Raw genomic sequence first — 17,219 nt, 5'->3', positions numbered from 1 at the left:
GTCCCTTCTGGTGCTGCCCCCTGCTGGATGTGTCTAACGTTAAGGGCTCTCCAGAGCCTGCCCTTCCTTGGATTGATAGCAGAAGAGTGAGTAAGGAATAGTGAGTGTTTGCTGGCTGGATAGTGTCAAGTTTGTTGTGTCCTTAGTGCCGGGTCATGAGTTGAAGGCAAGACTGGGGTCCGTTTGGGAGAGGAGAGACGGCACAGAGCTCCAAGCCTGGACACTGTGGTATCCCCGCTTATAGAAACTAGGTAGTGTAGAAAGCATTCAGTGACCACAAGGTACCCAAGAACTAAGCTCTGACCACAGATGGAACTTAGACTTGCATTTTCTCACTGCCTAAAACACTAAGGTGGCCTGCAGTGAAAGTGTGGAAGAACGGAAGAACGTGCTGCCAATCAGAGCTGTCAGGTTGTAGGTGGGGCTGTTTGCAGAGAACAGAAACACAGCACTCCCTGACCTGAGCGCTTCCAAACCTGGAATGCTGTGTATCTAGGAGACTGCAGGAGGATTCTTTCAAAGGAAGATCTTCCAGCTGAGGGTTCAGGATGCCCTGGTTCACCCTCAGCTAGTCAAGGGAACAAACAGAAATGGGTGTGGCTTTCTGGGGGAAAGTCTCCTGGAAAGACAGGACTCCCTAGGTCAGGCCAGACTGGGCATTCAGAGTGACCTCAAAGATGATCCTTCTGAGAAAAAAAATTTAACCCGTGCTTGTTAAAGTCAACCCAAAATCAGACGGGCCTCTTTTCTGCTCTGGCAGCTGATCTGACCATGAGGGGATTGGAGATTCTTGTCTATTCATTTTTGAGACAGGATTTCATGAATCCCAAACTGGCCAGAAAGTCGCCATGTAGCTGGGAGTGACCTTGAACGTCTCATCCTCGTGCTTCTGCCTCCCGGTGCTGAGATTACAGGTATAGATACGCCGGTACCCCCACTCATGTGGCGCTCGTCTGTACTAAGCAAGCACTTTACCATCTGAGTCAGATCCCAAACCCCAGGATAAAGGGTTCAGAGGAGCAGTGGACTACTGTAAGCATATTACCCACAAAACGGCCATTATACCTCTTGTATATAGTGAAAGCAGGGGCCGAAAGGCAATTAAAGGCTACAACATCAAACACACTTTCTAACTGTGTGGCTTACAGAATTCAGCCCCCTCCACCACCACCAACCATGTTTAAATGGCACCTTCAGCTTGCCTTATTTGTCAAAGTATTGCACTGGAGCAAGGAAAGAGTGGAAAGAAAACCAATCAGGGACCCCCCTCCCTTAGCCTATGTGTCACAGCTGTTATGACTGCAGCTCCTGGTGTGTTTATTTAAGGCAAATTATGTGTTCTGGAGGCCCCCAGGATCAGCCCCGTTTCCTCTCCTAGATTGTACTTTCCCTCTGCCTGCCTAGCACAGCGTCCGGCTGCTGTGGGTCCTCTGCACTCTCGGCTACTGTCTGTCAAAGGAGCTGGCTAGTTTGCCTGTGTGCTTGGCACGCGGCTTCTGAATAACGCCTCGCTTCAGCCCTCCACCCCCACGGCTCCAGCAGCTGCCTTGCTACGTAGGAAGAGACATGTCCACTCATAAGCCTGTGTCATGTCCATCCCTTCTGAGGACAGACCTGTGCCAGCCATTCTGGTAAAGGGGACAGCCTCCCAACGGCTGTAAATGCTCTTCCATGCCCAGCTTATGTGGTGCTGGGAATGGAACCCAGGTCCTTTGCAAAAGCAGTAAGCGGTCTTAACTGCTGAGCTTGCTTTGCAGACTCTGTTTGTAATACATGGTTATAAGATTTTATTATTGTGTGTTTCAATGAGTGAGTGTGTGCGTGTGTGTACACACTAACTTTCAACCCAAGGCGTCCCTGCCAACACTTCCAGGACGTCTGTTAGAAGCCCTCTCTGGTACTTATCTCTGCGTTACCCTTGTTGAGCCCCATGCAAGCAGTTGTGAAGTCAAGGACCTGGATGTCCCCAGCATGCAGGCTGGTGCCTAGACCACAAGGGCAGCTGCCTAAAGTTCTTGCTGAAAAGGACGCCATAGCCTTAAACACGAGCTGCTTCCAGAACAAATACCTACGTGTACCCCTCCTGTAGCCCCACCCTTTCTGCAGCCTTCCCCTCTCCTAGGAGCCACCAGAAATCTGGCCATTTTTACCTTGTGACTCAGCCCGCAGAAGAGACGTATCTGTTACAAGCCAGTCCCCCTCCGTTACCTGCCTGTTCTCAGGATGCCTTGGCATTTCTCTCAGTTGCAGTTTTGATAAGTACTAGGTGAAACCTGTGTGAACCTCAAGCACGGTGCCAGACACTCGCTTTCCTGGCGTCATACGGGCAAAGCCAGTTCCCCAGGAGAGCAGGAAACACTGGGTGTCTGTTCCCACCCTCAAAGGCTCTACTCATCTTCTACAGAGAACATAGAATTCTCAAAGCCAGCACACGTGTTTCTGGCTGTAATGTAAAGAAGAACTTGTGTGATGTGACACTTTAGGAGTAGAGGAGCAACAGGAGTAGCCATCCCAGAAGCTTAGCCAGTGTATCTTAGTGTGTCAGATGTGCTTGCGGGCGGGGAGAAGTTGTTTTGGACAAGAGTGCGTGTGCATCTAGAAGTCAGAGGTCGGCCTTTGGGTGTCCTTACTTTTCTACCTGGTCTGAGACAGGTCCCCTGTGCTATGCTACCCAGCTAGCTAGCTAGTCCACAAGCATCTGGGCATTCCCCTGTCTCTACCCAGCTAGCTAGTCCACAAGCATCTGGGCATTCCCCGTCTCTACCTTGTGGTACTGGGATTCCAGTTGCTCATCCTTCGAAGTCCAGCTTTTATGTGGACCAATGGGGTCAAACTCAAGTCCTTAGGCTTTACCCACTGAGCCGTCTCCCCAGCTCAGGAAGGAGTCTTCTGACAGTGCAGAGACTGGGATACTCCTGGGGCTACCCCACCTTGTCTGCTGCGCTCTGAAGTCATCATGGCTCTCACGCCTCGGCCATGACCTGTGAAGTTCTGAAACAATTTCTACCAAGCCCTGACCTGAGGGTCAGCTTCAACCTAGGTCCTATTAACATGGATGAGATTGCCTCTCGCCACAGAGGAGGCCAGGATCGGTTACTGAAGATTTATCATTTAAATTACCATGACACTCTCGTCACATCATGACAACTAATTCTTAGGGAAACTGAGGCCCATCTTGATTTTGGGATTTAAGGTGGCATTTCTGATAGGTTCTTCTCAGGGCAGAGTTATCAACGTGCTTGTTTTAATTGCATGTATGTAGAAGACAGTGACCAGGAGGAGCCCCAGGGATCTTTTTTAAAAGAGTGTTGGATTATATTCTGTGATACTAGTCTAGAGGATATGTGATTGTTTTCTTATTCTTTAAATTCGATTTATGTGTATAGACGTTTTGTGTGTGTATGTGTCTGAGCCTAATGCCTACAGAGGCCACAAGAAGGTATTTGCTTCCGTGGAACTCAAGTTAGTGACAGTTGTGAGCCACCAAATGGGTTGAACCTTTTTGCCCTGGAAGAGTATCTAGTGTTCTTAACCACTGAGCCATCCTTCCAACTCCCCGTACACATGACTTTTGCAGAGCTCTAAACACAGAAGAGCTCACATGAAGATAGGCATCAGTTATCCGTCAATGAAATGGGCTTGTCAGTGGCAACCAGGTACCACATTAATATAAAATATTAATATAGATCATGCTTTGAAGGGAGGAAGGGGCTAGGAAGCTCAATGGTTACAGTGCAACTTTCTTAGAAACCTAAGAATGCTCTGAAAAAAATCAAGGTACTTTTTAAAAAAAAAATAAAGTAGAATTTAGTTTGAACTCTGCTAAGGACAGCCTACAGCCAAGGAAGCCGTGGCCCTGGAAAGTGTATTTTTCTCTGAGTCCCTGGTGATTTGAGCTCATCGGAGCTCCGAGACTTCCTGGGTATCAGTGCGTCTGTGTTCAGCCTGTTTCATGCCAAGAAAGAGCTTAAAGGGGCTTTGTCTAGAGAGCGGCCTCCTGTGTGCTAGGGCGCGTCTCATCTTTCACAGGGTGAACAGAAAGCTTCCTGCTGGCGCTAGAAATATTTGGTGCCATCCACACTAGCAGTCGAACCACAATAAAGAGAATTGAGTCGAGACAAGAACCCCAGATACGGGGGTTGGGGTGACGTGGGGGATTCGGGGGCTGCCTGTCCATCGTCCAGAGCTGGCAGTGTTTCTTCAGAAGGATGTGCAAGAGTTCCCGCTTCAGACAAGGGTTCTCTCGGATCACGATGGAAGCTTTACACATGCCCATTTATTTAGACAGGAGGTGCTAAGGACACTGGCTGTACTTCTTGGCTCTCGGTCCGCCCAAGGATGCATTCCATTAGCATCGTTACAGCTTTTCAAAAGTTAAGACTCTTGGGCCCGGAGAAATGGCTCGTCGCATAAGCCTGAGTTCAGTCCCCCAAACCCACGGATGTAAGGAGAAGAGGGCAGTGGCTCAGTAGTTAGAGCACACATTCCTCTAGCCGAGGACCCAGGTTCGATTTCCAGCCCTCGCATGGCAACTCATAACCATCTCTACCTCCACTTCCAGGGGATCTCTTAGGCCCTGAGAGGTACCAGGCATACATGCTCACACAGTCACGACTGCAAAGCGGCCACACACATACAGCTTGTTTGTTTGTTTGTTTGTTTTTAAGGTAAAATGAAAGAACCAACTTTACAAGGTTGTCTTCTGGCCTACACATTACACACACACACACACACACACACACACACACACACACACACTAATAGAAGAAGAAGAAACTTCAGATTATTTTCTTTGTATTGTATGTGGCATTTACACCTGTTCTTGTGTGTATATGCGAGTATATATCTGTTTGCATTTGCCTGTGTGCACACATGTGTGTAGAGTCAGAGGTTGACGCTAGGTATATTCCTTTCTGCTATCCACCTTTCTTTTCCTATGAGACGGGGCGTGCTGACTGGTCTTATGTCATTTTGACACACACAGGGGAGTTAGCTGAAAGGAGGAAATCTTGGTTGAGAAGACACAGTAAGAACCCAGACTTGAGGCATTTGCTTAGTGATTGATGGGGAAGGGCCTGCCCATTGTGGGTGGAGCCGTGCCTGGGTAGGTGGTCCTGGGTTCTCTAAGAGAGCAAGCTGAGCAAAGCCAGGGAAGTAGGCCAGCAAGCAGCACCTCCCTATGACCTCAGGTCCTACCTCCAGATCCCTGCCCTGTGTGAGTTCCTGTCCTGACTTCCTTTGATGATGAGCAGCAGTGTGGAAGGGTAAGATGAATAAACCCTTTCCTCTCCAACTTACTTTTGGCTCGAGGTGTTTTGTCACACTTTGACCTGGAGCTTTCAATCTAGACCAAGCTAGCCTACAGCTCACAGAGACCCATTTGCCTCCCCTGTGCTTGCATTAAAGGCATCCACCAACACCCATGGCCACTTTAGTTTTTTTAAGACAAGGTCTCTCACTGGGCCTGGAACTTACTGATTCACATACGCTGTCCGTCATCCAGTGAGATCCAGGGATCTGCCTTTCTCCACCTGCCACCCCTGGATTGGATTTACAGAGTCTGCTCTCCTACCCCTTGCGAGTGCTGGGGGTCCTGCTGCTGCTCCTGACCCTCAGGTCCTGATGCTTATGTACTAGAAGGCCCATGTGCTGAGCCAGCGCCTCAAGCCCCCAGCTGAAATTCTTACTGTGCGTCTACCTGTGTGTAGATCTTTGGGTGAGCTAAACTGAAGTCCTCTGGAAATCAGAGTTCCGTGGACTTTTATTAAAGCCTAGAGCATCTCTTGCCAGGAAGTGGTCAGCGCTTTTAATCCCAGCACATAGGAGGCAAAAGCAGGTGGATCTCTGAGTCGGAGGCCCTGGTCTATAGAGTTTGAGGATAGCCAGAGCTACACAGAGAAACCCGTCTATAAATAAATAAATAATAAGGAGCACCCCACTGCATTTTACAGAAGATGCACAGATCAGGGTATCACATTTTACTACTGTGTAGGCATCTCCCCCTCTTGGATCCATGACTTTGCTGGGAGCATGGAAAGGATAAGACAGTGCAAAGACGAGGTGGAGTCACCTGGACGCCCGAAATCAGGGGAGCAAGTGCATGACGATGCTGTCAGGTACCACTGCGGAATCCCACCTGAGCCCACCTCCTAAGTCTACCCTCCCACCCCGTCCCGCCCCCAGCCCTCACCCCCACCTGCTTCAAGTAAAGGAGAGTCTCACCGTGGGCAAACCATTGTCCAGCCGAAGGGACAGCACAGCCACTCAGACAGTCAGTCGTGCTGGACCCTCTTTGGCATGAAGCCCAGAGGCCTGAGAACCAACACAGCTAATTGCAAATGTGTAAAAAAAAAAAAAACGGGGCCTTGGCTTCTACTGGGATTCAAAGAGATCTGACTTCAAGAGCTTCCACTTTAGATAGTGGCCTCGAAACTACTCCTGGTTGAATTTGTTTTTAAGATTTGGCGTGTAGGGCCAGACAGATGGCTCGGTGGTTAAGAGTACAGGCTGCTCTTCCAGAAGTCCTGAGATCAATTCCCAGCAATCACAGAGTGGCTCACAGCCATCTGTAATGGGGTCTGATGTCCTCTTCTGTCATGGAGGCATACATGCAAAGAGAGCACTCGTGTACTTAAAAGATTTTATGCATAGTGTTACTGAAATATTGCATATGTCATGAAACACATGCCCCACCCCCACCCCAAAACCTTAAGAGTGCAAACGGTATGATGCCACCCATGGTGGTGCACAGCCATTACCTAGAACCCAGGAGATGAAGGCAGGAGGATCTCAGGTTTGTGACAAGCCTGGTTACAGAGTGAGACCCCAGTCTAGAAATAAACACAAAGGCACGCCTAGAAGTAGCAACAGAAGTAGTAACAGAGGAACTGTTTCTTATCTTCAGTCCGCACCTCCCCTACCCACCCCTATCCACCCACCCCCTGCTGGGCAGAAGTCGCTGCTTTTATTGTTTGGGTTTGAGTCTGCAGGGGAGCTAGCTGAAGTGTAAGGTCCGACTTGAGCCACCTGGGCAACCGCCAGAGGGGGCTGAGCCTGCTGGATTGTAAGGAGTTTAATTTGTTGCAACCCCCACATCCCAATTACGCCTTGTGTTTGCCGACAGGGTGCTCTCTTCTGTACCCGGTTTTACCAATAGAAATGACTTAATTCTGAGACACCTGTCTGGGGGTCGGGAACCGAGACCCAGTGATTGATTGCCCCTCCATTCCAGCCTGTCTTCCTCCCCTGCTGCCCTCTGGGCTCCTGCAGCCCTCGGAGGCTTCATCTGATTAGCTTGGCAACCTCTTTCGAGTGCTCCCTGGAGGGCCAGGCTCTGTTGACAAGGGCCAGTCAGAGTAGGCTGCAGACCTCCTGGGTTCACTTCTACTGTGGCTGCCTGCCTGCCTGCTTCTCTACATCCAGAGAAGCTTTCCTCCAAGCCAGGACTGAGATGCATGTGAATAGCAGAAAAGCCAGGGCAGGAGCTGAGAACTTCCCCAGCAGCGGCACAGTTCACAGCTTTCGAGGACTGGTTGCTAGGGATATGCGCCCTGTGCTGAGATCTGAGGTGGCTTAGTGTGGCTACAGGTGGCTGGCTTTTCCAGGGCTGGGCAAAAAACAAGGGAGGAGGAAGCTAGGGATATAAGTGGAACTCCTACATCCTCCTGGAAAGAGAATCGTTGGGAGCCTGGTGAGGTCCTGGGGAGCTAACAGCCCCCAGGGACAGCAGAAAACAGCGCAAAGGTAGGAAATGTGTTCTGTATCCCTCAGCCCCAGGTGCTGTTGGGAGGGTTTCAGCAAATGGCTGAAGGGAGTGTGGATGTGTGTTGGAGGATTGCCTATAAAGGCATGGAATGAAAGCTGGGAGCTTTCCTACCTGTCCCTGCCCTCACATGTGGATGTGAGTGTGGGTGTGTCGCCCAGTCCGGGTCATTTGTAATTCTAGTCCTGTGCACAGAAAAACTTGAGCAAGGCGCTCTGGCCTTGTATTTTCTCCAGAAACTGCCGTCGGTTTTGTTTTATTTTAAGTCTGTCTAGGGGATCCTTCAACAGGAAGTAATGCATTAGTATCTTTGACTGGGATGGTTTTTATTTCTTTGAAAGTAAGAATAATCTGTGAGGAGGATAGAGACACCGAGAGGATGGCAGTGTCTGCTGGGTGACATGTGTCACACCATATTGGTGTGCTGCACTAAAACTCCAGGGCAGAAGGGTTCTGAAAGCAAAATGCTAGGTATTTGCTTAAATTTGAGTGCCACCATTTTAATATCAGCACAGGAAGAATTGGCCCCGTTTTGTGTGTGTGTGTGTGTGTGTGTGTGTGTGTGTGTGTGATCTCATTTTTGCATTTCATATGCATCATCTTAAATCAGACACAGCAGCTGCCCGCCTTTGGTAAAGACCTTTGGTAAAGATCGGCCGCCTTCAAAGGGATTAGACTGCTCAGCTAGGCTGGCATTCAGCTTGTCCTTCTGTGACCCAGAGGGAGGTTTATCCATCTAACTTCTAAGAGGCCCTAAGCTAAAAGGATCCTTTTACAGGTTTGTCCAGAAACTCAATTTACATCCTAATAAACTCCGAGAATCGATGTCACACTGGGCTGTAACCCTGCAGAGGGCCTTGAAAGCACATGTTGTTCAGCTGCTAAGTGGAGGCTCTGGGCTGCCCATCAGCTCACCTCCTGCTCCTGGCTTCACGCGACACCCTAACTGTTGATGTGCGTGCGCGAGTCTTCAGGTTGACATTGGCAAGCGATCTCACCTATGCCCATTTGCCCGTGTTCACTTCTAAACTATAGCTGTGTCCAAAAGCGTGCAGACAGGCTGAGAAGTCTTTGAAGAAAAGTAGTTGCCCGGCTTGGTGTGCTTTCCCTCGTCCTGTTTGCTCTTTCATTGCCTGCAGCAGAGAACTCTATTTCTTTTAGCCACATGCGCTGCTGTAAGTGTACTAGAGTATGCCCCTACCTGTCTGGTTCCTGTCCCATCCCTGCTTCCCGCTCTCCACGACGGTGACTTCTTTTCAGGACCCTGAGTGAGACAGACTAAATTGAACTGTGAACTTTGAAGGTACAAGGACCTGTCCCTTCCCCAAAGGTCATTCAGCCAGTTTCACTTGGCTCTACAGTATTACCTCACCGCACCTAAGGAAGGGAAAGGATCTCTTTACCCAGCCTTGGACTCCGTCCGGGTGCTTGTTCCAATGGACGCTGAGGGGTTCCAAAGCCTTTTTCCTTAGCCAGTGTGAATTTGAGGCCAGCCTGATCTACATGGTGAGTTCTAGGACAGCCATGGCCAACAGAAACGCCCTATCTCAAAAAACAAAACAAAACAAAAAACCAAAGGAAAGAAAGAAAGAAAAAGAAAAGAAAAAAGGTTTCTTGTAGTTGACACAGGGCCATTGCAATGTTTTTGCACTACAGGGATATGAGGTCTATCCTGCAGGTTTGCTCATTCCCTAAAAGTCAAGGTGACTCAGCCAGCATGAAAACTAGTGTTTTGGAAAAGTCTGTAGCAGAATATTTGGTGAGAAAAAAAATGCTTACCAAAAAAGCATTTGGTATACGAGGAGCAGAAGAGGAGGCCCAGAGATGTGCACTGCTCTTCCAAGGGACCAGAGTTTGGTTCCCAGCACCTACATCAGGTGGTTCACAGCTTCCTTCAATGCCAGCTCAAGGGGTCTTCTGTCTTCCTCGGGTACCTGCACACATGTGCACATACGCCCACACAGACATACATGCATAGGCATAATTAAAAACATAAATGAATAGGGGGCTAGAGAGGTGGTCCCACAGTTTAGAGCGCTCACTATCTGCTCTTCCAGAGGATCTGCATTTGATTCCCAGAACCATCATGGTGGTTCACAAACATTGTGTCCTTCCTGGACACTGGACATCAGGCATGCACATGATACACACATACACACAGATACACACACACACAGAGAGAGAGAGAGAGAGAGAGAGAGAGAGAGAGAGAACATCCATGCACATAAAATGAATAAAAAACTCAAAACTATATATAAATAAGTCTTGTTAAAAATAGGATATGGAATGATGACAGTATGGAAAATCCAATGTGTTCTTTGAGACTGGAGCACGGCCTGTGACTCACCTACCTGGTACCTTCCTGTCTCTCCACCGGGAGCTCTCAGCCCCCTCTGCGTCCCAGTACTTTGCCTCGGTTCCCATGCAGTTCACCATTCTCCCTGGTAGTCCAGCCACAGCTAACTCCTCCCTTCTCCTGCCTTACCTCTTCCATTTTCCCTTCCTGCTTTGGTGCTATGGTCCCGTGTGCCAGGATGGACTTTCTTTTCATAAGCAAACCCCAGTGTCACCGGCAGGACCAGCTTCTACAGCACTCTGACACCTATGGCTGCCGCACCCCACCTCAGCCTCCGGTCTCTTAAACCTTCGTGTTATGCCCCTCAGTTTGGAGTGAAGCACTATTTGCCTAATTCCCAATAATTGTGAGTTCCGGCAGGCAGAACCTGGGTCTTTCACCTCTCTAGCCCCAGGCTGGCACAGAGCCTAGTGAATATAATCGTGTCCGGGAGATCGTAGGACTATTGTCCTAGGGCGTGGACACTTGGAGTAGATGATAGGAACACGACGTATATTAATTATGAGATGGCCCTGGTCTGGAGGTCTTGGGAAGCTTTGGGAGGTGGAAGCAAAGGCCCTCAACCGCTGTCACTGCAGAACTCAGGCAATGTGGGAATTGTTCAGTAGCCTCTGAGGTAGGCAGAAACCCATGTGGCAGATACAAAGGTATCACAGCTCCTCATTGGATAACAGTGATAATTGTTTGTGTCCCCAAGGAGAAGGCAGGTGTGGTGCTGGGGCTCTGGGACTCAGCCCTGGATCAGCTGTCTCCTTAGCTTGTCGTAACCTTGAGCAAGTCATTTCATGTCCCCACCCCATGTGAGCCTCAGATAGAGCTGCAGGAGATGAGACGACCTTTCCCACTGTCTTCCTAAGCCCTCAGAGTGAGTCTGTTGACAACGCTGAGCCTCCGCCAGGGTTTCGGATGGATATCTGCTCCCTTGGAGGGCCAAGCACTCATGCGGGGTTGGCCTTGCTGAGGCAGAAACTAGAAATACAGGCAGAGGAACAGCAGTGGCCCTGCGGATAAAGGCACTTGCTGCGTAAAGGAGGGAAGGGGCTTCCTAGGGTAGCCCTCTGACCTCTGCACAGCCTGTGTGTGTCATGTTCATACATGCCCACTAATAAAATAACAAAAACTTAAAATTCTTCTTTTCATATTGTGTATGTGGTGTTTGGGTGGGTGGGTGTGAGTGTGGGTCACAGACTATAGTCCATCTGCCCCAGCATTCCCGCTCTTCCCTCGGCAGGGGTGAGGGGCGGAGGGCTGTCATCTTCTTGCCCAGGTGCATGTCATTGCTCCACCGTATATACTGTTTCACCAGCAATAAAAATCCAGCAGGGAGTGAGTGCTGCTAAAATTAGTTTGTTTGTCCTTTGACAAGAGCTCCCCAGTTGGGAAAAAAAAAATCGTGTTTATCTAACTGGTAGGGTGACTTTGCTGAGATCAAGATTAACTGCCCTGGTTAATGGGACGTGAGGTTGTGCTATGAGGAGCTCCCTTACTCTCTTAGAGGTGAGGGCATTTTCTCAGTGTTCAGCCTTCAGTAGACTCTGCACCTTTGGTGGGGGCGTTTGCCCCTCTTTTGCTACTCAGATACAAGTCATCCACTCTGCTATACCCTGGCCTGCTACATCTGGTACACAGACAGTCAGACAGACAGGCAGACAGGCAGGCAGACAGGCAGGCAGACAGACAGACAGATCCTAGGTATGGTGACGGGCAGACTCAGTCTTAGGTGTCTAGTTGGCTGACTTGTAAGCTGGTGGGAAGAAACCCCATGATCAGCATGATCGCAGCGCACATCTGCCACGCCCTCTGTGGTTGTTGGTCTGTGCTTCATTATTTCTTTTTTTTTTAATATTTTATTTAGTATATATGAGTACACTGTAGCTGACTTCAGATACACCAGAATCTGTTACAGATGGTTGTGAGCCACCATGTGGTTGCTGGGAATTGAACTCAGGACCTCTGGAAGGGCAGTCAGTGCTCTAACCGCTGAGCCATCTCTCCAGCCCCCTGTGCTTCATTATTTCATGTGTGCACGTACCCAAGCAAAGAAATATTCAATGTACGTGTAGAAACGGAATGAGCTAGGGATATGGATTTGAACAAAATAACAGACCCCACATTCAAAAAGCACACCATCTTCTGAGAGCAAGGCATTAAAAGGTGGTTGTGAAAATGATTGTTTAATGACGGCTGCGATCATTCTTTTATTTTAGTTTTCATTAATATATAATTTATGGACCATAAAACACACCTTTTTAAAATGTACAATTCAGTGGATTTTCACAGATTGCTTTTTTTTTTCTTTAATCATACCGCTGGGTGAAAAGTTCAGTCTGTTCTGTCTTGTTGGCACAACCACAAACACTTGGTTTGATTGACTAGATGAAGAGATTTATGTAGGGGGCTGGAGAGATGGCTCAGTGGTTAAGAACACTGACTGCTCTTCCAGAGATCCTGAGTTCAAATCCCAGCAACCACATGGTGGCTCACAACCATTTATAACAGATGCCCTCTTCTGGTGTGTCTGAAGAGAGTGACAGTGTACTACTATAAATAAATAAACCTTCTTTTAAAAAGAGAGAGATTTATGTATATAGTGTGTACTTTTGTGTGTGTGTGTAGTGTGTGTGTACTAGTGTATGTATGTGTAGTGTGTCAAATGCATGCTCACACATGTGTGTGTGCAGTATGTTTATATATAGTGTATGTATAAGTATATAGTTGTGTAGTGTATGTACTGTGTATATGTGTAGTATGTATATAAGTGTGTGGGTGTGTGTGTGTGTCATGTGCATGTGTGTGTGTAGGTATGTAGGGTCTGTACGTATAGATGTGTATGTGAGAGTTTGTGTGTGTATGTATGTATGTATGTATGTATGTATGTATGTATGTATGACTACTGTTCATACAAGGTGGCTCCATGGAAGGCTTTCTTCTCTGCCCCTTTCTTGCTTCTCTGCCTCTGCTCAAAAGCTCAGTACCTCACAATTGTGTTCTCAAAAAAAAACTACATGTGAAGCCGGTGGCAGGCAGGGTCAGATAGCACACCGTACATGTAAGTGGAAACACACATGTAGGAAACTCCCATGATTCAGCTCAGCCAGCCATGTCAAGAGCACAGTGACTTATGGGGCTCTGAGCTCCACGTTACTCTACTCGAAATATAAAAGTCTTACTTTTTCAGAAACCTAGCCAACGACCGAATGGGGCCCATGCAGGCTCAAAACGATCAAGTTCAGTGCCCGGCTCTGCCTAAATTTAGCGCTGCTACTCATTCTCCTTTGAAACCGAGGAGGACCACCTACCCAGTCCCTGCATGAGGGTAACGGGAGGGGCCTGGGTAACACGAGGCCCAGATGCCTTATGCTTAAACAACTTCTGACTGTGCTCTCAGGGACTCTCTGGTTCTTAGATTTTAAGCCATGTATGCAGGAGGCTCTGGGGTTCTCCCTCCCCAAAGCCCACGGGGTCCAACAGAAGATGGCCTTGTAGCATCACCAAGAGGAACTGAGTGTTACTCCCAGTCTTACGGGAAACCTCTGACAGCATCAGTGTCAAAGGTGAAACTGGACACCGTTCATACTTTAACCGTAGGAGCCGCGATGCCTGCCACTCATGTGGTCTTTCTCCATCCCCCATCCTTTCCTGCCTCCTCCCTCAAAGCTTGCCTGCTTTCCCCAGTCAGTAGCCATTTTGCCCGCAGTGTGCTAAGGACTCGTCAGCTCTGTTTACATGACATCGATGGGACATCTGCTTGCATAATTGCTGAGATTCAGAAGCGTGTCACGGATACCTCTGACAGCTGATTTTATTCCTCAGTTCCTTCTGCTTCATGGATTCCCATGAGTTTGCATTCATTAAGCCTCACATGCTCTCTCCCCGCCCCACAAGATCCTAGGCTGAATCAGCAGCCGGATTTTCCTCGGGCTGTAGTGTCAGAGCCTCGGGGACTGTTCCCTCCCCACCTAAGAGCACAAGGCACCTGTGCGGGTTTCTGGATACAGTGATGAGACTGCGTGCGGCTGATTTTGACCACCTACCACCCTCTTCTTCCAAAGGTATATGACCGATGGCGGACTTGGCCTTTACACTCGTCGCCTGAACCGGCTTCCTGATGGGATGGCTGTGGTGCGAGAGACCCTACAACGAAATACCTCCCTGGGCCTCGGAGATGCTGACAGGTAGGCATGCTGCACTCAGATTTAGCCCCGTGCCAAAGCCATTTGAGAGTGACCTACCCTATGGTGGTCTCGTGAGGAGAGTGGATGGGAGTGTATTTCAGCCCAAGGAAAGGCAGGGTGGCCCTGAAGTCGTTCCTGCACCGAGCTGGCACAAAAGTAGGAGGGGGCTGCTGCTTCCTGGGTCTTGCTTGTATGTGGCCACGGCATGCGTATACGTACGTATGTGTTTGGTGATCATGCGGAGAGTGGAATCCGGGGTCTCATGGACGTCACTTGAGCTCTCTACCACTGAGCTACGTCCTCAGCTCTAGGCCGACATTTCTGATCTCGAGGGTACAGGCTGGGGCGTTTTGGTTGCTGTTTTGACTGTCACTCAGACTCACTGCCTGCAGGCCCCAGGGACCTGCCTCACTTCCTCTCTCATTACTCAGATTTCCAGGTATTACACCTCGAGACAACCAGAAGGTCTGTATGCAGAGTGCAGTTCAGGCCATGCCTGAGTAGGTCTTACCAAAGTCCCCTGCCACCCGGAGCTAGTGGTGAAACTTAGGATATAGATTGAACTGACACCCCAAGGGGTCTCTCAACCTTCGTCACCACCACCCTCAGAGACACAAAGAACCTGTGTCCACCCCACCACAAGGAGTGAATGTTTGGCCCCCAGGCTTCTAGCCTTGACTCTAACAAACCGATCCCTTGACTTTGAGCAACCTGTGAAAGGGTGGTAGGATTTGCCCTCTCTGGCATGCGGTCGTTCGGGCTCTCACTGTACAGCTCACTCCTAAGCGATCTCACTGTTCTGGTTCACTCGACCTCCTTCCACAGCTGGGCAGGTGAGCTGTGTATGTAGCAGGGAGCTCGGAGATGAGTGATTTGAAGTTGCTGTGTGCTTTTAGGGTGCCGTACCCCAATTTTTGTGAAGGCCACGTTGTGGGGTAGGGTTGCTTTCCTGTTGCTCTCCTAGCAGGTGAGGAGCTGGAAGGATGGTCCAGTGGTTAGAGCACTTGCCGTTCTTTCAGATTTGGTTTGATAATCCACATTGGGCAGCTCATAACCCCCTACAACCCCACTCTCCGGGGGGATCTGGCACCCTCTTTTGGGCCACTGTAGGCACCTACACCTCTCTCTCTCTCTCTCTCTCTCTCTCTCTCTCTCTCTCACACACACACACACACACACACACACACACACACACACACACACACATTTTCCTTTATAATAATGCGAGGTGAGTTCTGTAGCTCTATGGCTTGCTTCAGAGAAGCGGGGCAACTCCATAAAGAGACAAATACTGAAATGTTGCCCAACAATAGAAGAGGAATCCTCACGTTCTCTAGGGAGAGGGTAGAAAGGCTGGGAGGGAGGAGCGCTCAGTTTGTTATCAAGGATCCTTGGGATCTGACCCAGTGTGACTAACTCTGCACGTCCTCATTTGATTCTCCCAGCATCCAGAGTGATCATTTATCCTGCAGGAAAACGAAAGGCTGTTTCTCAGAGTTCTACCTCAGGTTAGCTTTTGTGGCTGATCCTATAAATGACTGGTTTGAAAAAGAATCCACGCAAGGGCCAAGGGGCATAGCTCGCAGAGTAGGGACCAGCATGCCGAGAGCCTTCGCTCCTCGGCTCTGCACTCAGACAAACAGAAAACAAGCCAGATGGGGGCACACGCCTTTGAGCACAGCACTTAGGAGACAGAGATGGGCAGATCTCTGAACTCGAGACCAACGGAGACTATGTAATGAGTTCCAAGGCAGCCAGGGCTAAGTAGACGAACCTTGTCTCAAAATTAATTAGTTAATTAACTAATTAATTAAAAAATAGTAATCACATACAATGGGGGGATGGGAAGGAAGAAGGTGAGGGAGGGCAGGACAGGGCTTGCCCATAGAAACATCTGAGAGCTTTAGGGGGGTGGTTTTTGGGTTTTTTGTATATTTTTAATTTACATTTCAAAGGTTATCCCCTTTCCCAGTTTCCTGTCCATAAACCCCCATCTCATCCCACCTCCCCTTTCTTCCATAAGGGTATTCCCCCACTCAATCAACCACCCCTTCTTTCCTCCCCACCCTGACATTCCCCTACACTGGGGAGTCCAGTCTTGGCAGGACCAAGGGCTTCTCTTCCCACTGGTGTCCAACAAGGCCATCCCGTGCTACATATGCAGCTGGAGCCATGGGTCTGTCCATGTGTACTCTTTGTATAGTGGTTTAGTCCCTGGGAGCTCTGGTGGGTTGGTATTGTTGTTCTTATGCTGTTGTAAACCCCTTCAGCTCCTTCAATCCTTTCTCTAATTCCTCCAATGGGGACCCCATTCTCAGTTCAGTGGTTAGCTGCGAGCATTCACCTCTGTATTTGTCACACTCTAGCTGAGTCTCTCAGGAGACAGCTATAGCAGGCTCCTGTCAGCATGTACTTCTTGGCATCAGCAATATTGTCTGGGTTTGGTGGCTATATGTATAAGGGCTGGATCCCCAGGTGGGGCAGTCTCTGAAAGGCCATTCCTTTGGTCTCTGCTCCAAACTTTGTCTCCATATTTCCTCCTATTAATATTTTTGTTTCCCCTTTTAAGAAGGACTGAAGCATCCACACTTTGGTTTTCCTTCTTCTTGAGCTTCATGTGGTCTGTGGATTTTATCTTGGGTAATCCAAGTTTTTGGGCTAATATCATTTACCAGTGAGTACATACCGTGTGTGTTCCTTTTTGATTGGGTTACCTCACTCAGGATGATATTTTCTAGTTCTATCCATTTGCCTATGAATTTCATGAAGTCATTGTTTTTGATAGCTGAGTAATACTCCATTGTGTAGATGTACCACATTTTCTGTATCCATTCTTCTGTTGAACAACATCTGGGTTCTTTCCAGCTTCTGGCTATTATAAATAAGGCTGCTATGAACATAGTGGAGCACATGTCTTTGTTACATG

General features: G+C 48.8%; 1 protein-coding gene across 3 annotated transcripts in view; it reads left to right on the top strand.

Annotated features, from left to right (window-relative positions):
- Positions 1–17,219, top strand: part of Nav2 (neuron navigator 2) — a 368,060-nt gene that overhangs the window by 233,559 nt on the left and 117,282 nt on the right. For all 3 annotated transcript variants that reach the window (XM_032893546.1, XM_032893545.1, XM_032893544.1), the window contains one exon: positions 14,171–14,293. In XM_032893546.1, the coding sequence (XP_032749437.1) occupies positions 14,171–14,293 (123 nt within the window). The remainder of the gene's footprint in view (positions 1–14,170; positions 14,294–17,219) is intronic.

The sequence above is a fragment of the Rattus rattus genome, chromosome 2 (genome assembly GCF_011064425.1).
Source record: "Rattus rattus isolate New Zealand chromosome 2, Rrattus_CSIRO_v1, whole genome shotgun sequence".
Lineage (NCBI taxonomy): Eukaryota > Metazoa > Chordata > Mammalia > Rodentia > Muridae > Rattus > Rattus rattus.
Note: the sequence above shows the minus strand (reverse complement) of the source record. Positions and strands in the feature narration are given on the sequence as shown.